The sequence below is a fragment of the Monodon monoceros genome, unplaced genomic scaffold (genome assembly GCF_005190385.1).
Source record: "Monodon monoceros isolate NGI ecotype Baffin Bay Population unplaced genomic scaffold, NGI_Narwhal_1 Super_Scaffold_12, whole genome shotgun sequence".
In the NCBI taxonomy this organism is placed as follows: Eukaryota; Metazoa; Chordata; class Mammalia; order Artiodactyla; family Monodontidae; genus Monodon; species Monodon monoceros.
In genome coordinates this window covers 10,840,910-10,865,226 of record NW_021703768.1, presented here as the reverse complement: position 1 = coordinate 10,865,226, position 24,317 = coordinate 10,840,910, and the positions used below count along the sequence as shown (strand labels likewise).

At 40.0% G+C, this 24,317-nt stretch overlaps 2 protein-coding genes across 3 annotated transcripts in view; one reads left to right on the top strand and one right to left on the bottom strand.

Annotated features, from left to right (window-relative positions):
• LOC114892948 (sialomucin core protein 24-like) overlaps positions 1-270 on the bottom strand; it is a 692-nt gene extending 422 nt beyond the window's left edge. Inside the window, exon 1 of the mRNA XM_029218326.1 lies at positions 49-270. Coding sequence (XP_029074159.1) covers positions 49-270 — 222 coding nt within the window. The remainder of the gene's footprint in view (positions 1-48) is intronic.
• CTNND2 (catenin delta 2) overlaps positions 1-24,317 on the top strand; it is a 778,687-nt gene that overhangs the window by 84,144 nt on the left and 670,226 nt on the right. The window lies entirely within an intron of this gene.

The window sequence follows — 24,317 nt, the reverse complement described above, 5'->3', positions numbered from 1 at the left end:
CAGCGTTAGCAGCGTTAGCAGCGTTAGCAGCGTTAGCAGCGTTAGCATCAAAACAGGAAACACCGTGCTGTGGCTCTCACAGATTTCTGGGGCTGGAGTGGTGCCCGGCGGGAGTGGCGGCGGCGGCGCCGAGGCTGTGCTGGTGATAGTCGGTAAAGCCGCGAGTGTAGTCGCGCTCGAGGCCAGGGTGGTGGTGTGAGCCGCGCTCATCCCGCAGAGCGCTGCCAGACAGCTGGCGGCCGAAAGCCGCGGTCGCCGGAGCCCGGGCATCGCGGCCGATGCGCTGGCCTTCGAGCGAAGGCTGGGACACCCAAGGTTGCGTCCGTCCCTCAGAAGTTCTTTTACTAGAGGAAAACTAGAGGCATTACCCCTAAAGTGGAATAGGATGTCTAATGCAAAATTATTCATTTAAAATTTGGGGGAGGTGCTAACTCAAACAGTTTCTTTAAAGCATAGAAAAGGATGCATTTTGCATATTGAGGAACAAAACCTAGCTTTATCTTGATGACTTCCCTGAATAACCCAAGATAATCAACTGATAATCGTTGGAATTTATAACTTCAACAGGTTAGCAAGAAAATATACAAAAACCAATGCTTTCCTGTAGACTAGCAATAACAAGATAAAAATAGATTGAGAAAAGTTTCACTGGTAAATATCAATAATATATGAATAGATAGAAATATAGTACTTTACCCATGATTTGAGAGGTAAATCTGAGAGCTTAGTAGCCAAAGTCATGGGTTCTGGAGCCAAGAGAGTGTAATAAAAATACCAGCTTTGCCACTCACTGGCTATGTGATACAAAGTCATTTAATGTGAAGAGCCATCTCTGTGCTTCGGTTCCCTATCTGTGAAATGGAAATAATAACAAGGCCAACACCATAGGGTCATGGTGAGAATTAAAGTAGTTAATATTTGCAAAGCATTTAAACAATGTCTACAGTGTGGTCAGTACTCTGTAAATATTACTTCTATTGACAATATAAAACTTTACTGAAGAACATAAATAAGTAATTGGATAAAAAATAATCATAATACTGAATAGGAAGACTTAGCATTCAACACTGTCAGTTCTTCCCAAATAAATCTAGAGATTTCATCCAAATCTGAGTCCAGTCTCAACAAGAGTTTTTATAATGAAAGTGATGCCCTGTAGTCATACATGGCACAAGTTCTAGAATCAGACAGCCTGGGTTCCTTCCTTAATGGTTTCAATGATTGTTCTCCTAATCTGTAAAGTCAATAAAATGATGAAGTATATCTCATAAGATTAAATTTGATGATTCATGTCAATAAAGCCTTTGACCCAGTGCCTGACCCATGGAAAGCAATTTGCAAGTAAAAGTTGACTGTTATTAATATTTGGGGGGAAAAGTGTTTTACTAAAGAAATAATTGTACAAGAGTAGAAAAGTGATTTTTTTTTTTTTTTTTTTTAACAAGGGAAGGAGGGAAAGGGTCAATGACTCAGGGAGATTATTCTAGACAGGGAACTGCGTTCTCTTTCTACAGCAGTTAGAACAGTGCAGCACAGGCTCAAAGATGAGCAGGTGAACAGAGCTGAAGATGAAGTATCTAAACAGATGACAGTAATAATCTACAGGAGGAATTAAAGATCTGCTCTGTATCAGTACTCTTTTGAGCAGTTTACATGTAAATTAATCACAACACTGAAAGATACTATTGTTGTTACCCCTGAGTTACAGAGGCACAGGGAGGTTAAGTGACCTGCCCGAGGACTAGTGAGTGTCAGTGTGGGGTTGGATCTGAGAAGCTGGCCCTAGAGTCCACACTCTTCTCCACGCCCTAGGAGATTTTACTGTTTGGTAGAGCTGAAACGTTAGATCACGGGAGAATATTTAAAGAGTTTGATAAATAGTGCTAGGATAACTAACCAACTGGAAAAAGAAATATATATATATATATATATATATATATATATATCGCCTTATGTCCCAAATTGATTAAAGATTTGAGCATGCTAAGTAAATCTAAATAAACTTGGAAGAAATCATCATGGGAAGGACTTTCCAAAGTGTAGCAAGGTGTAAAGCTGAACCCAGATGGGTCTGTTGATTCCTCGTTGAGAAATGGATGGGTCTTCATTGGCATCAGTTAGTAAGAGTTGATAAGCTTGGAGAAAGGGGCTTTTGAAGCAGATGTCTGTGCAACCATCCCTAAAAAATGAGAGCTGAGGCATGGGGATTAACAGGGCAGGACAAAACTGCCTGGCCTTGGTGGCCTCTGTATGGAGAGAAAACCCAGGAAGAATCTAATTCCATCCAGTTCAGTCCATCTCAGTAACATGAGCACCTGCTGTGTGCACTGTGTAGTGTTGCAAATACAGTGTGGAATAAAATCAGAACTTTCTCTGTCCTCATGGGGCCAGTTTACAGTCAACTGAGAGAGACAAAAAAATTGTATAAGAAATTATAATACAGTGTGTTAAGTGCTGTGATAGAAGTTCAGACTGTTTTGAATAAGAAGGGCACTTAATCCAGATTTGGCACTTATAGAAGGCTTCCCAGAGAAAACAATATCTAGGCTAAGATCTCAAAGTTAAGTAAGATGTAGCCAAGCATGCCTGCCCCTTTTCCTATGCCTATTTGTGAACACAACCATATTTTATCCAGGTGGCGAAGGCAGAAACCTGGACTTCTAAGGAAATAGGCAAATAAACAACTAGATATATAGGCTCCAAATCAGGAGCAAGATTGGATGGATGTGTAGAACGCAGGCCTCATCAAGCCAGCTGCTAGGGATGGAAAACACGTGAGAAGAGATTGTCAAGGGATAGAGTGTAGAGTTAGCACAGGTCCTAAAGCAGCATCCCGAGTCACCACCAGTTCTGGGACAGACAGAGGAACCCAGAAAGTATAGTGGGAAAGGGGGAAAATCATATAGAAAAACACTAGGAGAGTGAGGTGTCCTGGAAACCAGCGGAAGAGGATTTCAGACTTACAGGAGAGGTGAAGTGAGATCATCACTGATGAGCAGAAGGTTGGTGTGAGAGCTCTGTCCGCAGAGGAGTTCACGTGGAAGCCAGACCACAGTGGGCAGAGTGATGGATGGAGAGGAGGGGCCAGATGACTGGGGACATAGAAGTACTGTAGGGAGAGCTGGGGTTGGATTCTCCGCAGCATGGGTTCTCAGGAACAGCAGTCTGTGCATGTGGGCTATTTTTCCAGCGGAAATCAAATAGTTGGAACTCAGACATGGAGAAGGCAGACAGCCTAATTGGATGTTTTGCCAGACTAGTAATGAAAGGAAATGGACAAGGGATTTAGAGGTCCTTGAGGAAAGCTGGCTGAGGGTTTTAATACAGCGGGGAGTTCAGCTAAGGAATGACGGGAGTGAAGAGCACTAGAGATGCTGGATAGGCAGAAACGGTGATGGGACAGGCCAATCGTCACGGGTCGAGTTGCCCATGAGCACAGGAATGATTTTACCAGACCTAACGGATTGGAGGTGCTGGAAGAATAGAAGGCTGAAGTGGACTAGAAGACAGAAAAAGAGAAGGCTGTTTTTACGAGGCTCCCCTGGCCTTTGCGACCTGGGCACACGCTGCTTTGGCATCCTGGAGACATTGTGAGGGGGTGTCGGGAGAGACGGTCAGTTCTAAGGAGGAGAGTGCCCAGTGTGCACAGGGACCAAAGAGACCAGACCCCAAGTGTCAGCAGCTCTGTGAGCATGGAGGGACAGCACCTGGGACCAGGATGCACCTTTGGCATCTAAGGGTTTGACTGCATTAGGATGTCAGGCAGCGTTATCCTTGGACATCCTCAGGAAGTCTGGGTCAGTAGGCTTATTCCTCTGGTGAGCTCAGGAGGTATGAGACTGCGGAGAAGACTCCTACCTCAGCAGATCAGAACAAAAAGACAAATTGAACAAAAATTTTATTAAATATTGAATAAAGAAAATTGGATCCCAAGAAGTGGACAGCCAAGAATTTCCACACATGTTTGGCAAAATGTGAATTGAAGATCATTTGAAAATACATGTCACAAGTTTTAAATTAGGACATGAGTAATTCCACTGCGGGAAATTTATTCTGAGAAAAATGTTCTGGCAATTTGGGTTTCAAGGTCTGTTTCAGTGAAATGGTTAAGGGAGGGTTATAGAAAACTGACCCTCCTGGATTTGGGTCTCAGCTTTGCCGCCTACTATTCTTGATGACCTTGGGCAATTCTTCTGTCTCTCTAATTCTCACTTTTCATTATCAGTAAAATGGGTGCATTAGTACTGACTACTTAGAAAGTTTTGAGGGACACTATGATGACACATCTAAAACCCTGAACACAGAAGCTGAGATATCACATGGTAAGTCCTCAGTTTATTTTAATCATGCTAAAAAAAAGAAAAAAAAAAAAAACAGAGGGAGAGGAGAGAACTGAGAAAAAGAAAAGGGAAGAGAAGAAGTCATTCACAGCCTACTGGTGAAATAAAATACAGTGTTTTGAGAAGATGAATACTATATTATATATTTATGCATATTGACAAGAACAGTTGTGGGAAACAGATTTTTTAATTTTACAAAAGCAGATTATGAAACTAGATAAATAGCATGATCCCATTTTTAAAAAATTTGAACATGGTTAATTTTTATAAAATAAGTATTTATACAGATGTAGTTTTTTTGTATTATTTTCATAGGTGGTGTGATGATTATTTTCTTCTTAATATTGTTTACTTTTCTGAATATTTTATGGTAAGGAGGTAATACTTAGATGATCAGTAAGCACACGAAAATTTTTATTTTCCTGTTTCTAAAAAGGAAACTACTACAAGTGAGGGAGTAATACAGAAAATGTGTCTGGAAGTGCTACAGACTTTTTCTTAATTACTGCACCAGAAGAGAGTCCCAATCTATTGAAAGACTATAATGATTATCATTGACATATTCAAATATCTCAATAAAGAATTGTTCATATATGGTTTAATTTAGCACAAATAACTATAGGAAATGATTTTAATATCTCTTCTTTTAAAAAATGCTATGAAGAGCAAAATTTCTGGGTATAATGTTATGTTATATGTACCTGTTTCATATTCTGCTGGGTCATAGTATAATAAATATATGGAAGGAATCATTATAGCTTGGAGTTTGTATATCAGAGAAAATTAATAGTTTGCTTCTTGATGGTTTTATAAAACATCTACTAGGTTTCTGCCATCAAACTAAATTACTTCTGTCATATCTCTACTTGAAAAACGTACCCATTGAGTTTATTTTAATATTTAACCTCAGGTTGATTTATAGGTGACAAGTATCAATTGTCTAATTTTATGCATGAAGGGCCAATAACAATGATAGACAGTCATGACTGATGTCCTCTGTCATTATGTATTTATAAAACCAGCAGAATTAAAAAAAATACATTGTGGGGTATCATTCACACAATTTAAGTGTTGCTGTAGTTAGAAGTAACAATTACAGTTGTTTACCTAAAACATGTTCCAGATATTTACAGCCATAAAATAGGTTAATGTATTGCCGTACATATTACACAAAGTGACACTTTGGTATCTGTGTTCTCTATCTGGCATGACGTGTTCCTATCAGCCTTTCAGATCCTATTATCTAGGTTGTTTTCACTTTTTCCTATTGATCCATTTATTGATTCAACTATTAATGAACCTTTTCCCACTGTGGAGAAGATGGCCAAAAGTAACAAAGTTGGACTGTAGACTAAGTGATTTTCTTGTACTTCATACACTGAATATTTAAGAAACAAAATCGAGGGGCTGCTTCCCATCATCGGCCTATCTTGTGTATTTGACAACTGGAGTGGGTCATTTTTTAACATTCCCTCCTCTAGACAAAAAGTTATTTCCAATAATAATTATGAAATCAGATGAATAATTGTTATGACCAGAGAAAAGGTGAAATTGAAAATTTCTTTGATTGTACTTTTATGTATATTCAGGCTGGTAAAAAACAAACAAATATAATGGTAAAAAGGAAATATGTAATTGTTTCATATTTCTTAGTTACATTAGTGCATTTTTGAGGAAAAAAATAGAAAAGAAACATTGCTTTTTGGTGTCACAGTAATAGATAATATTACAGTTTAATCAACTATATTTCAGTAAAAATTAAAAAATAATACTGCAGTTTAATTAATAAGTTATGATATAAGATGAGTAACAATTTAAAAATAATTTTCTAAAGTTGCAGTTGAAAACAAGTAAAATATTACTTGTATGAACTAAAATTTGCACACACACACACACACACACACAATTACACCTTAGTTTGCAATCTGTTTTGCTGTTTTCAATTTGAAACACAAGTAAAATGCCAAGAGCTTACATAGGATATAACTCAAGATCTACTTCTTTGCCGTTATAATCACTATCCTATCCTGACTTTGAATCTAAAGGCAGTAGATCCACAATCCTGTAGTACCACAAGGATTGGAGACACAAACTGAATCCAGAGCAAATTCAGGCAATCTGGATCATTACAGACTTTCTCCTGCAATGAATACCTGTGGCTGAGTCGGCAGCTTTTAGGGGTTGACTGATAGCAGGAAGTTATACTGTATATCTTACATACAATTAAAATTTCACAGTAACCACAGCAATCATTTAGAACTTAGACCAACAGAAGATTTAGGGGTTGAGAAGTATTTTATCTGTGACATTGCTTAGAGTTACTGGCATGTGATGTAAAAGAAAAGTATAGTGATTCCAGTTGGGTTTTTTTAAATTAAAAAATGTTTTTTAATTGAAGTATAGTTGATTTACTGTGTTGTGTTAGTTTCAGTTATCAGCAAAGTGATTCAGTTATACATATACATGTATTTATTCATTTGTTTGTTTATTCTTTTTCAGATTATTTTCCATTACCAGTTGGTTTGTTATTATCATTAAATTCTCCACAAAGTGTATCTTTATTGCCTGTACCTAGGTACTCTCTCCCCAGTGTCCCACTCAGGGGAACCCTGCTTCCTCTTCTTTTAAGACCTGGCAGGCCCCCTATCACCTCTTGACCCTCACCTGCCCACCTTGCCTAGCTCCCCTGCAAGCCTTGTGCATACCAGTTTGGTTTAACCTCAGGGCCTTTGCATTGCTCCTTCCTCTGCCTGGAAAGCTCATCTACTATTCTTTTTAAAAATACTTGATTAGCATTTCCAGCAGACTGTATAATTTGTTATAATAATCATTATTTATTTTCTGCCTCCTGCTGCTAGTATCTAAGTTCCATGAGGACAGGCATTTTTGTGTGTTTTCATCACTGAAGTTGTCCAAATATCTGGGCAATATCTGATACATAACGGTACTCAATCAGTATTTGTTGAATAGCTACCCCTTGATTTTTACTATGTGTAACTGGGGTACAAAGTTGTTTTCAAAGGCTTGTGTCTTTTTTTCACTTTTAAGAAAAATTTTCCCTGATCTTACATGTCAATCTTGTGCAATTTAATATCCACTGAGGACAGCAAACAACAATTACATTAAGCCTTATGAGAGAAGGATGTGATTGTATCATGCCCCATAAAGAAGAGGCTATTGGGAAGATAATGGGATCAATGAATAGCTTTATCATTTTAAACATAGAAGTTATTTTATGATACCTGAATGAATTCTTTGAATAACCTTGTGAGTGAGGGAAAAAAATTTTTTTTTCCTTTATTCTTGTTCTGAGAAGGAAATAGATGCCAAAAGAGATTGAACGACTTTTCTGATAGGACATGGACAGTCATAGCAGAAGTGAGATCGGAGTAGAGTTTATCTTGTTCCTGGACCAGTGATGTTTCCAGTGTATGCTTTTAACCCTCACATTGCACACAGTAGGGCAAAATGTCTGAGAGAATTAAGAGGTACCTAGCTGATGATTCTATACTGTTAAAGAATCAAACTGTTCAGTAATTTCACATGGAATCATAAAAGGGGAGGATGGCTCACCTTTTCCAAAATCCTGTACCTTGTACTCAGAGTGGGCTTGAATCCATTCATGGTTACCTTTAGAAAAACCTCTGCCCAACACCTTGAACTCAATCATGCATCTCATAGTAAACACTTGATTTTTTAAAAATATAAATGCTACACTCAGTAAAAGTTAAGTACTTTTAAGGTTTGCTCTTAATGCTGTGTGGCTCTGGCATTTATCACTCCATTGATCAGCAGAATTGATGTGGTTCGTTATCCCTTTATCACACCATTGATTGTCACAGGTGATTGGGCTCATTTTTCCTTATGGGAACTCTGTCCAAGAGAATGACTTTGATAAACTGAAATGACTGGTGTTCACCCAATGATGTCTCAGTAGCTAGGTAATATCTCAGTAGCTAGGAAGACTTAAAAATATAAATTTAAAATAAAATGATAGTAATTGCTGGTACCACACTGCCTTATTACGTACAAGATCCCTGCTCTTATAGCTCAGATCTCTCATGCCATGTTGGTACAGGTGTTTGGTGAGGAAGGTATAGTGCTTTCTTTTATATGGCTGGGGGTGCCGGGTATGGGGAATTCAGGCCTTAATAAGGCGGGGCTGCTGAGGTTTGAACCCAGACATGTGTGACTCCATGTTCTGGTCTTTTAGCCATTATTCACAGATATAAAGGTATGCTTTTTTTTTCTTGTAGTATAATGCTGTATCTATTTATAAATAAGTCCATTAAGTGCCAGGGATTCAAACTTAGTGTGTAGCATCCCTAAGGCATTGTTAATTGCTAAGGAAATGTCCATGATTTTTGCAAAGCTGTGGCAATTCTATTCATTAAGTGAATCTTATATAACCCTTAGTATAATTAGTGATGAAAAGAGACAGTATGTGACTACACATAATTTATGTGCATAATAAAGTCACCATTGGCCTTGAATTACTTATGTCTTTTCCCTTCTATTTTGCAGTTTGTTGCAAAGAATTGCTTGTGAAATGATTTTGTGACATTCTGAAGAAAGTGTTATATCACTAGAGCAGTCAGGTAGTATGAGGAAAGCATGTGTCTTTTTAATATGATTTCTGAACAAGGAGATTTCATCTTCAGGCCTAAAGTTTGTTTTTCCTTTCAATATGCAGTGGTACCCAGGAAATTCTTCACTCTCAAGGCAGGCCTTGGGTTTTGTCTTTTGTTGAAGCAACATGTAGTATCATAGGTAATAACTCATTCAAGACTCTATTGAGAGAGATCTGAACTTTAATCAATTTCTCTTTAGTTTCCATGCTGAGAAAAGGAAAATGTGTTCTGTGAAACCTTAAGCCTCTTAAATGCTCTGAGGAAAAATAGATCCTATGGTTAAGTAATTTGGGGACATGGTACATATGATAGCTCTCTCTTGGAGCTTATTAAGGTACATTAGCCTATTAGAGATTTCAATACATTTAAGTTTGCTCTACATAGAATTTTCCATATTATTGAGCAATGGATTTTTTTTTTGTATGTAACAATGACTGATATTCAGTGGATCTAGTGGTAATAAGGGTAATATTGTATTAAAGACAAGATGCTGTAGCAGTGAGCCTATTATTTAAGTTAAGGGTATTCTTTTGGGCTATGAGACAGCTGATCTTTTATAACACTTAAGGATTGACTAAGTGTTGTATAGTCAGTGCTTCTCAAACTTGACAGTCCATGTGAATCACCTGGTGATCTTGCTAATGTAGATTGATTGAGTAGGTCTTGTGGTGGGACTCAAGTTTCTAAGAAGCTTCTAGAAGAGCTCAAAGCTGCTGGTATGAGGACAATACTCGGAGTAGCAAGAATTCAGATCAAGGCTCTCACCCCTGGCACTACTGACAATTTGGGCATCACTGTTGTGTGTGGTGTCCTGTACATAGTAGGATGTGTAGTCCTGTCGCTGGCCTCTCTCCACTAGATGACTGACTATGTAGCACCTCCTCACTCAGTTGTTTTTTTTTTTTTTTTTTTTGCGGTACGTGGGCCTCTCACTGTTGTGGCCTCTCCCATTGCGGAGCACAGGCTCCGGAAGCGCAGGCTCAGCGGCCATGCCTCACGGGCCCAGCCGCTCCAGGGCATGTGGGATCCTCCCAGACCGGGGCACGAACCCGTGTCCCCTGCATCGGCAGGCGGACTCTCAACCACTGTGCCACGAGGGAAGCCCCTCACTCAGTTTTGACAGTCAAAAACGTCTACAGACATTGCCAGATACTCCTTGGAGGAAGAATCGCCCTCTTTGAAAGCCACTGATTACGATAGTTTGTACTGAGATGATGTGCTGTCTCTGATTTCTCAAATCTTTCTTTTCAGTTCCAGTGGAAATGATTGGCCAAAACCAGGATATTTAAATTGTCATAGATCATGGAAGTGTTTTCTTCTTAAAAAGCAATAAGAAAGTAGCCTTTTGCAAAATTGGGGTTACTGGAAAGAGAGTAGTTGGCACCCATGTTCTGTTCAGTTGTAGGGATGGTTGGTGTGCAGTTAACGACTTTTTTCCAGGGAACATGTTTATAATTCAAATGGACTTTGTAGAACTGAAGAACTAAATGGGAATTCAGCAAATTTAAGGACGTATGCAGAGCTAACGAAGAGAATGAAGGCATCCAGTGTATTGCTAGAATACCAGTTATACCTTAGACTAATGCTAGCGCTTCTTGCTAATTTTTAAAGTGACAGTAGAATTGAGGCAAAAATAAAAGATTAGGAAACATAATATAAAATGCCAAAAATTAGTGTTGATAGCTTTCCGAGGAACTGGATTCTCTAGTGAGAGAGTCCTTGGAAGAACTTTTGGGAATGGATCATTCAGTCTGGAGGCATCCTTTTTTAAAAGTTTTTTTTTACTATTATTATTATTTTTTTTTTTACTAAAGTATAGTTGATTTACAATATTGTGTTAGTTTCAGGTATACAGCAAAGTGATTCGGTTATACATATATATGTATATATCTATATTCTTTTTTTCGATTATTTTCCATTATAGTTTATTATAAGATATTATAGTTCCCTGTGTTATACAGTAAATCCTTGTTGTTTATTTTATATACAGTAGTGTGCATCTGTTAATCCTATACTCCCAATTTATCCCTCCCCCCTTTCCTTTTTGGTAACCATAAGTTTGTTTTCTATAACTGTAAGTCAATTTCTGTTTTGTAAATACGTTCGTTTATACTATATTTTAGATTCCACATATAAGTGATATCATATCATATTTGCCTTCCTCTGACTTACTTCACTTAGTATGATAATCTCTAGGTCCATCCATGTTGCTGCAAATGGCATTATTTCATTCTTTTTAATGGCTGAGTAATATTGTATATATGTACCACATCTTTATCCATTCATCTGTCAATGGACATTTAGGTTGCTTCCATGTCTTGGCTATTGTGAATAGTGCTGCTATGAATATTGGGGTGCAAATACCTTTTCGAATTAGAGTTTTCATCTTTTCTGGGTATATGCCCAGGAGTAGCATTGCTGGTTCATATGGTAGCTCTATGTTTAGTTTTTTAAGGAACTGTGTGCATATTCTTTACAGAGCCATAGAGAAGAGATGTGCTGTAGCCAGACCTGGACATTAGCCTGTGTGCTGTAGCCATTAATCTCCAGGAGGGGGCAAATGCTACCCCCTCATCTAATCTAAAGTTCTCAGAATACATTCACAAAACTTTAAAAAGTCTGAAATGAATTCATTTGAATTAAAAGACGAGAGAGAGAGAGAGCTAGAGAGGCTATTATCTTTTCTCATTAAAATCAAAGACTCTGGAGACCAGTTCTTTACATTAGATTTTACTGATGCCTTGTTCTCAGGTACTACTTTTCTGAAGCAGATTAGCCTGTATCCTTCTATGTATTTCTTCTCTGGGCCCCAATGTCCTTCCGTATAAACTTTACAGCTACGAAATTAAATGGCTGTCTTTTTATTCTGATTCCCATCTGTTTGAGGTAGTGACTCCTTTTTCTGCTGGTATCCCTTTTTTTCCCCATGGTTTTCTAGATCATGATACTATTTATTCCTAGTACAGTCCGCCTGCACCTTGGAACTCCGAGAAATAAATTCTAAATGCATAAAAGTCCATGTGAGGAATTGCCTCCAACTTCTAAGTGGAAGGTCATTGCTTACTGTTTATGCGGTCTCCACTGCTCTTTCTTCATGCTCCATTCAGCACCAGGGTGCAAGTCTTCAGCTTGCTCTCTGCGTGGATTGATAAATAGATTTGCTCCAAGTGGATGCACTCCAGCTGGTTGCTAAGATGACACACTTTATAATGTTTCAGAAGTATCTTCCAAACTCGAACATTGGACCTGATTTTCTTTAAGAGAGTTCCACTTTTTCAGGCAGTAGAGGTGGCTTGCCAAGTTGTACTGGAGGGTGGGATATAATCAAGAGGGGGTAGAAATACTCACTGACAGTTGCCTGCACTGTCATCACTGCCTCTTATTAGTGGATATTAGTCATTGGCACAACTTCCTCCACCCCAAGTCTATATTCCCTTTCTAGTAAAAGTTTTATCTCCATAATTACTGAGGACAGGAAATCTCTGCTATAACCGCTATCTAGATGGAGATAGCAAAGCAGTATACCCCTTCACAAAAATTACTTCCTACTTTAATAGATATTTCATCCCAGAATGGGAAGAAGGGGAAGGCAAAGCTGATATTTCCTGTAGAATGATCCTGGGGCAAGAGTAGATTTGAGATTGGCAGTAGTTACAGCTATAAAAGAGTCTATAGCCAACTTATAAAGAGGGGTGTGTGTGTGTGTGTGTGTGTGTGTGTGTAATTTCCATTGGAAGTGTAATATACATGCTAAATTGATTATGTATCAAAGGATTGTTTGTAGTGTTCATTGAAGGGACAGGTTTTTCTCATTTTTCTTTCATCTCCTTTAAACTCCATTAAGGTGATAGTAGAAACAAGAATGAATGGGGATTAAACTAGTGACGCTGTGTTCTTCATGTCCTCAGAACATGAAGAATTTGAACACAGTTCTAGAAGACCGCAAATTAGCAGAAGAGCTTTGATCTATGACATCAAGTAGAGGACAGAGAAGTTCAGAATGCTTGCAGAAAAGCTGGCATCCAGGATGAGGGAGGGCTGGAAACTGGGAGCTGATCTGCTGATCTGCTGGCAGAACCCATAGAGGCTCCAGGTCCCGGACAGGAGATCTGCAAGGCAAGACCGAAAAGGGGCCTGAAAACAAGGAGTTAAAAAAATAGCCTATCTACCTTATAAGAAGAGAAAGCAAGCTCTTTCCTGTGAGGAATGTCAGGAGCTGATTTACTAAAGTACAGTCATAGAAACAGGAAAAGAAATGAATGTTAGAAATAAGATGAGCATATTAACCGTGTTGAGATGTGGCTGAATTGTGGTGATTCTGAAAAAGAATTTGGAGAACTGTAGATGTTAATGATAGAGATGTATTATCCCTGACATCCCTTCAGAAATAATGAAAGTTCCATCCTCCCAGTCTCAACTCTTAAAGCGCCTGTGGAATTATTTCAGTACATAATAAACAAGGCCCTGGTGAGCTCCATTTCTGCCCCTGCGTCTCCTCCCTCCCCCAAGCTTCCTGCTCTCTTGTTTCCTTCCTGCTTAGGAGGTGACCTTAAGACTCCAATTTCTCATCTTCTATCCAGTCATTACCCCTTTCTCAGGGGTGGTCCCTTCTCCTTTTTAAAGATAACATTTAATCACACTCCTCCACACTCTTTCCTGTCCATATTCTTCTGAATCTTGCTTCATAACTTATTCTTCCTCAAATTTTTAATAACATTCTTCCTATTGCTCCATATTCTTTGCCTAAAAACGTGCCCAAATCATTGCCTCCATCCTATATTTATAGGGGAAAAAAAATCTTTGATTTTTTCTTTTCAAGCTATCTTTCCCTTGCTGTTACCACCAAATGTCTTGAAAGGGTGCTGTACACTCTTTGCCTCTAATTCCTCATTTCCTATTGATCTTTCAACCTCTTGGCTCAATCTTCTGCCCACCGTATGACGTTAAAACTGCTCTAAAGGCTCATGATCTCCAGGCTGCCAAAATAATAGCCTCTTTTTGTTTCTTAACCTATTGACATATTCACAGCATCTAATACTGTGGGCTGCACATTTAGGAAACTGTTTTCATCCTGAATTTTCTTGAAAATTCTTCTCATTTCAAGCACTGGTTCATTTTCTTCCATCTTTCCCTTAAATATTACAATGCCCGTAATTCTGCCCTGATCCTCTTGCCACTATTCACGTACTTTCTGGGTCATTTCATCTTACCTTCTCTTCAACTACCACCTAGTTAAAACAGTAAAATATTTAACTTTCCTGACCTGTCTTTCAAACTTCAGTGCATAGAGTGCACAGAAACTGCAACCATTGAGAACTTAGCCTCTCTTGGGAGAGAATCCTGGTTTGTCACCTCTCCTCTTCCAGAGTAGCAGGAGGACTGCAGAGATGGTACACAGGATTGGGACTAAGAAGAAAAAAGGAGACTATCCATGCATTTTACATCCCCATGAAGTGGAAGGGAAAAGTGCTTATCTATTTCCTGCTGCCCAAAGTCCCAAGATGTGAATTCTCCAGAGAATCCATTGTGAAGTTTATGAGTACTTTCAAGAAGAGGAAACAGCTGCCCTGCTCACGGCTCTGTATCTGTGAGCCTGTGGTGCTGCTCTGGTTCCACTGGGGCTAAAAAAAATTGGAAAAATATGGTACTAGGTACAACCAGATAAAGAAAGGACAAAGTTCTCTTTTTCTGGTGAGGGTATGGTTCCTTGAAGGTAGAGAAGATTGATCCCATTGTAGCCAAAGGCCCAAGAGTTGGGAAAGGAAGATAGATGAGATTGGGGGCTACAAAAGCATAAGACAGAGTTGTGTGCAGCAGAAGCATGAGCCTGATTCTGTCGGCCGGATATTGGACTAACAAGGTACTTGGGTTTCACAAGTCATTCCCAGGGGGTGCTGCCTGGCACCATATCCCTTATGCATTCTCAGCCTCCACCAGCTCTCACAACGATATTTCTCAAGTTGCTGGGTGTGCCATGATAACCAGCACAAGGGGGATATCCATCTTTTCACTATGATTGGAATTCCATGGTAGAATTGTTCTTGTTGTTGTCAAACCCAAGTTCGTGTGGCCGACACACAGTGAGGCCAAACAAACTGACACATTGGAGTCTTGTGCAGAGAAAGGTTTATTGCGAGGGCCAAGCAAGGACTATGGGCGGCTCATGCTCAAAAGACCTGAACTCTCCAATGGTTTTCAGGCAAGAGTTTTTAAAGGCAAATTTTGGGGAGAGGGCTGCAGGGTGTGTGCCTTTCTTCTGATTGGTTGGTGGTGAGGTAACAGGGTGGTGCTCCAGGAATCTCAATCATCAGCCTTCTTGTTCCAACCAGTCTGAGGTCCACATGCTTGTGCTCAGCCTGAAGTTACCATCCTCCACCTGGGTGGGGGCCTTGGTTCCTGTAGAAGAACTCAGAGATATGTTTCAGATTGTTATGTTTATCCCCTGTGGAGGAACTAGGCCTCTGCTTTATGCTGCATTATTGTTTCTTGACTGCTTTTCTTTTGTTTCTGTGTTCCCTCACTTCCCTGATTAGTAACTGTTTGAATTTGCCCTTTAGAACTTAGGGAAGGTCTGCAAACGAGAAATGAGGGACACAGAAAGGCTTTTGTACCTGGGAGGGCCCTTCAGGGACTGCTTGGTTTCAATCCTCTGTTTTCTTTGATACTCCTCAATCTTGAGAGAAAACAGGTGAGGGACAAAAAAGGGAATAAAGTTTTGGATACAGAGGTTAATTATAAACTCAGCAGAGAACTTGGCTTTAGGAGAACTGGGTTTCATTGTGTTTACAAATAATTACCCACTTTCAATGACAGCTTCATAAACAAACACCTTCTCTTTCCCTATCCCTGGTTAATACCCAAGGAGAAAGATCAGGTATAAGAAGATGGACTTCACCCCTATCCACTCAAAATCACTAAAAGCCTCAAGTCTAGACCTCATTGGAAGAAGGAAGATATTTGATTCCAAGTGAAAGTTTTACACAAATGGATAGAATCAAGTCTTAATCTGAAAGACACTGTTTTCAATAACCTAATATAACTAGAAAGTTATGGGCTCAGACTGAAATGTTTTAAGAAAGTCTGTACCCAACACAAAAGGGAAGAATTCCAGTGCTAACCATAAGGGTACAAGTTTATTTCTAGACTTTCAATTCTATTCCACTGATCTATATTTCTATCACGTTTTTCTATTCATTACTATAAATGGAATACTTAAATCTCCAACTAATAGTGTTGAATTTTCTTTGTCTCCCTTTAAATCTATCAGTTTTTACTTTGTGTATTTTGGGGCTCAATAGTTTATTGCATTGTATGTACAGAAATTTTATATCTTCTGGATGGACTGACCCTTTTATTATTAAAAATGTCCCTCTTTATCTATAGTGACATGTTTGTTTAAAGTTTATTTTGTCTAGTATGAGGATAGCCATTCCAGTTTTCTCTCTCTCTCCCCCTTTTTTTTCCTTCTATTTGTACAGTGTCTTTTCCCATCCATTTGTTTTTAATCTGTTTATATCTTTGAATCTAAAGGGTGTCTCCTCTGGATAGCATATACTTTGATCTTGTGTTTTTTGTGCTTTTTGTTTGTTTGTTTGTTTCAGTATGATGATCTATGCTTTTGATTGGATTATTTAATTCATATACATTTAATATTTGCAATAATTGAATTTATATCTGTCATTCTTTTCGTTTTCTATATGTCTCATGTCTTTTTTGTTCCTCTTTCTTGTTTTCTCTTGCATTGAGTGAATATTTTCTAATATAATATTTTAAATCTTTTAATACATTTTTTTACTACATTTTTTTAGTGATTTTCTTGTGCAGTTGTTCCACAAGGGATTGGTTCCAGGATACCAAAATTCTCAGATGTTCAAGTCCCTCATGTAAAATGGGACTTGCATATAGCCTATGAACATCCTCCCATACACTTTGTCATCTCTAGGTTACTTACAATACCTTATACAATGTAAATAATGTAAGTGGTTACCAGAAATTCAAGTTTTGCTTTGGGAACTTTCTGGAATTTTTTTCCTGAATATTTTCAATCCGGTTGGTTGAATCTACTGATGTGGAATCCATGGATACGGAGGGCCAACTGTGGTTGCTTTAGGGCCTAAATATGCATATTAACTTACCAGATTTATACTAAATTAATTCCAGGGAGCTATGGAAAAGTTATCCTCATATAGCTTATTTCCTTCTTCCCACTTTTTTTGTGCTTTTATTGTTATATTATGACAAATACCTGTGTTCCATTACAAAACCAAAAACGTATTGTTATAATTATTCATTGTAAAACTTTATGTTTTTAAAAGAAACTGAGACAGGAAAATAGAGCAAGAATGTATTTACAGAATTTAAAAAAAATAATTCTCGGGCTTCCCTGGTGGTGCAGTGGATGAGAGTCTGCCTGCCGATGCACGGGACACGGGTTCATGCCCTGGTCCAGGAAGATCCCACATGCCACAGAACGGCTAGGCCTGTGAGCCATGGCCACTGAGCCTGCACGTCCGGAGTCTGTGCTCCGCAATGGGAGAGGCCACAACAGTGAGAGGCCCGTGTACCGCAAAAAAAAAAAATAATTCTCTTCATTTGTTTCTGCATATTCTATTTATCATCTGGTGTCATTCCTTACTCTAATGATGCTTTCTTCCCATTTATTTCCTTTGTGCCATTTTTGTCAAATATATTTATATATATGACAGGAGCAATACTATAATGATATACACGTATTATTTTATGCAGTTGTTTTTAAAATCAGTTAAGAGAAGAAAGGGGAAGAAATAAACATTTACACTAAATACGTAATTACCTTGAATGGTGCTCTTTGTTTTTTCATGTTGATTTGAATTAATGTCTGGTGTCATATACTTTCAGCCTGAAGAACTTTCCTTAGTACTTCCCATAAGATGGGTGTGCTGCTAGCAATAATCTCTTATTTTTGTTTATTTAAGAATTTATTTATCTCGCCTTCATTTTTGAAAGATGGTTTTGCTGAATATAAGATTCTTGGCTGACAGTTTATTTTCCTTTCAGTACTTTGAATATTTCATCCCACTGCTTTCTTGTGTCCATTGTTTCAGGTGAGAAGTCAACTGTGAATTTTATTGGTATTCCCTTGAAATGAGGAGTCATTTTTCTTTTGCTGCTTTCAAGATTTCTCATTGACTTTTTAACATTTTAACCATGGTGTATTTGGATGTGAATCTCTGTGTTTATTCTACTTGAAGTTTATTGGGCTTCTTGGGTGTATAGATTAATGTTTTCCATTGAATTTGGGACATTTACAGTTATTATTTACATGAGTTTTTCTGTTTTTATCTCTCTTGTCCTTCTGGTACTCCTTTTACATGTATCATAGACTACATAATAGTGTTCCACATTTCTCTGAGCTATGTTCAATTTTGTTCTTTTTTTTTTTTCTCTTCAGGTTGCATATTTTCTATTGGTCCATCTTCGAGTTTTCTGCATCTTTCTATTGCCAGCTCAGATCTACCATGGATCCCCTGTAGTGAATTTTTCATTTCAGTTATTGTACTTTTCAACTCCAGAATTCCCACTTGGTTCTTATTGATATTCTGTGTTTGATTAGTCATTGTTCATACATTCCTTGTATTCTTTAAATGTTTTCTTTAGTTCTTTTCTTTCTTTATACATCTTTACTGGAATATAATTGCTTCACAATGTTGTGTTAGTTTCTGCTGTACAACAGAGTGAATCAGCTATATTCACACACATATCCCCATATCCCCTCCCTCTTGAACCTCCCTCCCACCCCTCTAGATGGTCACAAAGCACCGAACTGATCTCCCTGTGCTATGCAGCAGCTTCCAACCAGCCATCCATTTTACATTTGGTAATGTATGTATGTCAGTGTTACTCTCTCACTATGTCCCAGCCTCCTCTTCCCCGCTGTGTCCTCAAGTCCATTCTCAACACCTGCATCTTTATTCCTGCCCTACCACTAGGTTCATCAGTACCATTTTTCTAGATTCCATATTTATGCGTTAGCATATGGTATTTGTTTTTCTCTTTCTGACTTACTTCATTCTGTGTGACAGACTCTAGGTCCATACACCTCAGTACAAATAACTCAATTTTGTTTCTCTTTATGGCTGAGTAATATTCCATTGTATATATGTGCCATATCTTCTTTATCCATTCATCTGTTGATGGACATTTAGGTTGCTTCCATCTTCTGGCTATTGTAAATAGTGGTGCCAAAACCAGACAAAGATATCTAGGTATTTTTTGATTTCCTCTTTTATTTCTTCAGTGATCTCTTGGTTATTTAGTAGTGTGTTGTTTAGCCTCCATGTGTTCGTAATTTTTACAGTTTTTTTCCCCTGTAATTGATATCTACTCTCATATCGTTGTGGTCAGAAAAGGTGCTTGATATGATTTCAATTTTCTTAAATTTACCTAGGCATAATTTGTGACTCAGGCTGTGTTCTATCCTGGAGAATGTTCCGTGTGCACTTGAGAAGAAAGTGTTTTCTGTTGTTTTTGGATGGAAAGTCCTACATATATCAATTAAGTCCATCTGGTCTAATGTGTCATTTAAAGCTTGTGTTTCCTTATTTATTTTCATTTTGGGTAATCTGTCCATTGGTGTAAGTGGGGTGTTAAAGTCCCCTACTGTTATTGTATTACTGTCAATTTCCCCTTTTATGGCTGTTAGCATTTGCCTTATGTATTGAGGTGCTCCTATGTTGGGTGCATAAATATTTACACTCACTTCTGGCTTGCAGAGTTTCTGCTGAAAAATCAGCTGATAACCTTATGGGAATTTCCTTGTATGTTATTTGTTACTTTTCCCTTGCTGCTTTTAATATTTTTTCTTTGTATTTAACTTTTAATTAGTTTGATTAATATGTGTCTCGGTGTGTTTCTCCTTGGGTTTATCCTGTATGGGACTTTCTGCGCTTCCTGGACTTGATTGACCATTTCCTTTCCCATGTTAGGGAAGTTTTCCACTATAATCCCTTCAAATATTTTCTCAGACTTTTTCTTTTCTTCTGGGACCCCTATAATTCGAATGTTGGTGCGTTTAATGTTGTCCCAGAGGTCTCTGAGACTGTCATCAATTCTTTTCATGCTTTTTTCTTTATCCTGCTCCGTGGCAGTTACTTCCAACATTCTATATTCCAGCTCACTTCTCCATTCTTCTGCCTCAGTTATTCTGCTATTGATTCCTTCTAGAGTATTTTTAATTTCAGTTATTGTGTCGTCCACCACTGTTTGTTTGCTCTTTAGTTCTTCTAGTTCTTTTTTAAGCATTTCTTGTATTTTCTCCATTCTATTTCTGAGATTTTGGATCATCTTTACTATCATTACTCTGAATTCTTTTTCAGGTAAACTGCCTGTCTCCTCTTCATTTGTTGTCTTGTTGGTTTTTACCTCGCTCCTTCATCTGCTGCATATTTCTCTGTCTTCTCATTTTGTTTAACTTACTGTGTTTGGGGTCTCCTTTCTGCAGGTTGTAGGGTCATAGTTCCTCTTACTTCTGTTTTAGGTCCCCATTGGGTGAAGTTTGTCCAGTGGCTTGTGTAGGCTTCCTGGTGGAGGGGACTGGAGCCTGTGTTCTGGTGGGTAGAGCTGGATCTTGTTCCTCTGATGGGCAGGGCTGAATCCAGTGGTGTGTTTTGGGGTGACTGTGAGCTTAGTATGACTTTAGGTAGCCTGTCTGCTAACAGGTGGGGTTGTGTTCCTTTCTTGCTAGTTGTTTGGCATGAGGCATCCAGCACTACAGCTTGTTGGCCGTTGGTGGAGCCGGGTGTTAGTGTTGAAACGGTGACCTTTGGGAGATCTCTCACCGATTAATATTGCATGGGGTCAGGAGTTCTCTGGTGGTCTGATGTCCTGGACTCTCCTCTCCCCCCTCAGAGGCTCAGGCCTGACCCTGGGCCAGAGCACCAAGACCCTGCAAGCCACACGGTATGGAGGAAAAATAATAAGAAAAAATAAAACAAAACAAAACAAAAAAAGAGCCCAAACAAACGAACAGACAAAACCCCAACAGAAATGGTTAAAGCAAAACTAAACAGACAGAATCACAGAAACATAAACACATGCACTTACAAAAAGAAGAAAAAGAGAAAACAAAGAAGAGAGCAACCAAACCAATAAACAAATCCAAAAACGAAAACAAACACTAAAAACTAAAGTAACAAAAAATAAAACCAGAAACAAATCAAATGCAGAAAGCAAGCTAAAAAAGGCAATGAAAGCATAAAACTAATACACAAAAATGATCAAAGAAAAATGTAATGACAAAAGAAAGATGAAAACAAAAGGAAAAACATTAAGAAAGGTAAAAATAAAAAATATATAAAATATAGTTAAAAATAAAGTGAAAACAGAGCAAAACAAGGGAAAAAATCAAACACCAGGAAAAAACACAGTATAATGAAAAAGTGCAGTAGAATTAGGAAAGTAAATAAAATAAAATATATACTAAAAATAAAAGCATGAAAAGTAAATAAAAAAGTAAAAGTAAAATAATAATACTAAAAAAGAACAACAGAACCAAAAAAAAAAAAAAAAAAGGAGCAATGTCGTCCTGTGGCCCAGCTGTCAGTGTCCTGGCCCCCACAGTGAGCCACAGGCAGTTGCTGCCTCCCCAGGAAGCCCTCCAGTCCTTCTGGGTAGGTCCCTGCACCTGCTGTGGGCTCTGTGGGGCAGCTCAGACTCTGACCTGGCCTTAGTCCTGCGTGTCCTGGCCCCCAAAGCCCACAGTTGCCCCCAGCGTCCCCACCCTCAATTGTGGGCATACTTGTTTTCTATTCAGGTGTTCCACAGATGTGGGGTTTACCCAGTCAATTGAGGGCAATCAATCCAATGCTCCTGCAGTTACACAGGGATATTTCTCTTTCTCTTCTGTGTCCGCACCTCCCCTGGGGTTCAGCTTTGGTTTCCGCCCTGCCTGTGCGTGTGGGCCACCCTCAGGCGTCTGTTCCCTCTGCCCAAGCAAGAGGGGAGAAAGAAGTGGCTGATTAGGGCTCACTTGCTCCCTCAGGCCTGTGGGGAGGGAAGGAAATGGCAGTCATGATTGGGATGTGCGGGGAGTGCCTGCACGGGGCAGAGGCCGGCGTGACGTTGCAAGAGCCCGAGGTGCATCGTGAGTTCTCTCTGGAAAGTTGGCCCTGGCGCATGGGACTCTCAGCCGTGGCTGGCTGCACGGGCTGCTGGGAAGGTGTGGGCAGGGACCTGCCTTCCACACAGGACCCTTGGCGAGAGCAGTGGCAGCCTCTGGGGTCCAAGATCACAGCCGCATCTCGTGCTCGTGTTCACATAGGCATTGCCCTGCCGTCTGTGAGTGCATGGAGCGGGAAGCTCTTATGGCATGCCCGCGCCTGTCCTTGTGCATCCTGCAACAAAGCTCTCCTGCCTCTCCGGCGGGCCCAGGTTTTTTCCCAGACTCCCTCCCAGCTAGCTGTGGCGCACTAGCCCCCTTCAGGCTGTTTTCACGCAGCCAACCCCAGACCTCTCCCTGCGCTCCGACCGAAGCCCGAGCCTCAGCTCCCAGCCCCGCCTGCCCCAGCCAGTGAGCAGACAAGCCTCTCAGGCTGGTGAGTGCTGGTCGGTACCGATCCTCTGTGCGGGGATCTCTCCACTTTGCCCTCTGCACCCCTGTTGCTGCGCTCTCCTCCATGGCTCCAAAGCTCCCCCGCCCCGTCTCCGCCAGTGAAGGGGCTTCCTACTGTGTGGAAACTTTTCCTCCTTCACAGCTCCCTCCTAGAGGGGCAGGTCCCATCCTGATTCCTTTGTCTCTGTTTTTTCTTTTTCTTTTCCCCTACCCAGTTATGTGGGGATTTTCTCACCTTTTTGGAAGTCTAAGGTCCCCTACTAGCATTCAGTAGGTGTCCTGTAGGCACAGTTCCATACGTAGATGTATTCTTGATGTATTTGTGGGGAGGAAGGTGATCTCCACATCTTACTCCTCCGCCATCTTGCAGGTCTCGTCTGGTTTCCTTTAGTTCTGTGGACATGTTTGCAACAGCTGCTTGGAAATCTTTGTCTGCTAAATCTACCACCTGTGCCCCTTTCAACAACAGTTTCATATGTCTCCTTTTGTTGTCCTTTTTATGGGTCCTGCTTTCCTACTTCTTTGTACGTCTCATCACATTTTGGTTGAAACCTTGACATTTTAGATAATATAGACAGTATTAATACATTGCAGCAATTCTAAATACTGATTCGATTCCTCCCCTGACACGCATGCCTGGGCTTGTTGTTTCCATTGTTTGCTTCCTTAATTTTTTAGTGACTTTGGTGGACTAGTTCAGTGAGGTCTGTTTTCCCTGGTCACCACCTGATGTTGCTCCTCAGAGCGTACACCCTTAGGCATACACACAGTCTCCCTTACTGCCTTCCTTCACTCCATGGTTGACTTTGGTTTAGCCAGGCTGTCTTTCCCTGTCTCTTTCCTTGATCTCCTGAGTCTTTGAGATTTGCTCCATCCCCAGGAGCTGTCTGCATAGCTGTCTGTTTCCTGGATTCTCTCTGGTAAACTTCTAGTTGGTCTGCCACTTCATTTATTGCTATCGTGGAGCTGCCAGCTTTCTCTTAAATGCCTATCACCAAGATGATCTTTGTTTTCAGTATACCCTTAGGCTTGAACTTCCCTGTGCTCTGTTTCTAATACATTCAATCCCATCAGGGAGAGGACTGGTGCTCTCTGTTCTTTCTTTCTTTTTTTTGTGCAGTAGGCGGGCCTCTCACTGTTGTGGCCTCTCCCGTTGCAGAGCACAGGCTCCGGATGTGCAGGCTCAGCGGCCATGGCTCATGGGCCCAGCCACTCCACGGCATGTGGGATGTTCCCGGACTGGGGCACGAACCCGTGTCCCCTGCATCGGCAGGCAGACTCTCAACCGCTGCGCCACCATGGAAGCCCTCTCTGTTCTTTCTTGCATCTCCCTTTCTGCAGAACATCTGCCCCACTGCTCTGGAGGTGGGACCAGGACAGTGGCCCACTTCTTTGGAGTGACACTCCTGCTCTATGAGCAGAGTGCTGAGCTGGGATGATAATTCCTGGTCTCAGCTTTCTTCTCCCAGCACGGAACCATCTCCTTACAAGCAAGATGGGGTGAGACCAATCAGAGCCAGGTTGCTGCAGCTGGGATAGAGCTTTCCTCATACACATTGGGCTGGGTGGAGAAAGAGTGCCCCAGACCTCTCAGTCACATTGCCTGAAACAGAGCTTCTGCGAGATGGAGCTGCAGGGGATAGATAAGTAATGCTGGTAGTTTGCCCTTCCTGAGAAGAAACTACAGTCCTACACTCAGAGGTGGTGAGAGGGGGAACCCTGTCTTCTTGGCCTAGCCACACAGAGTAGAGCTTCCAT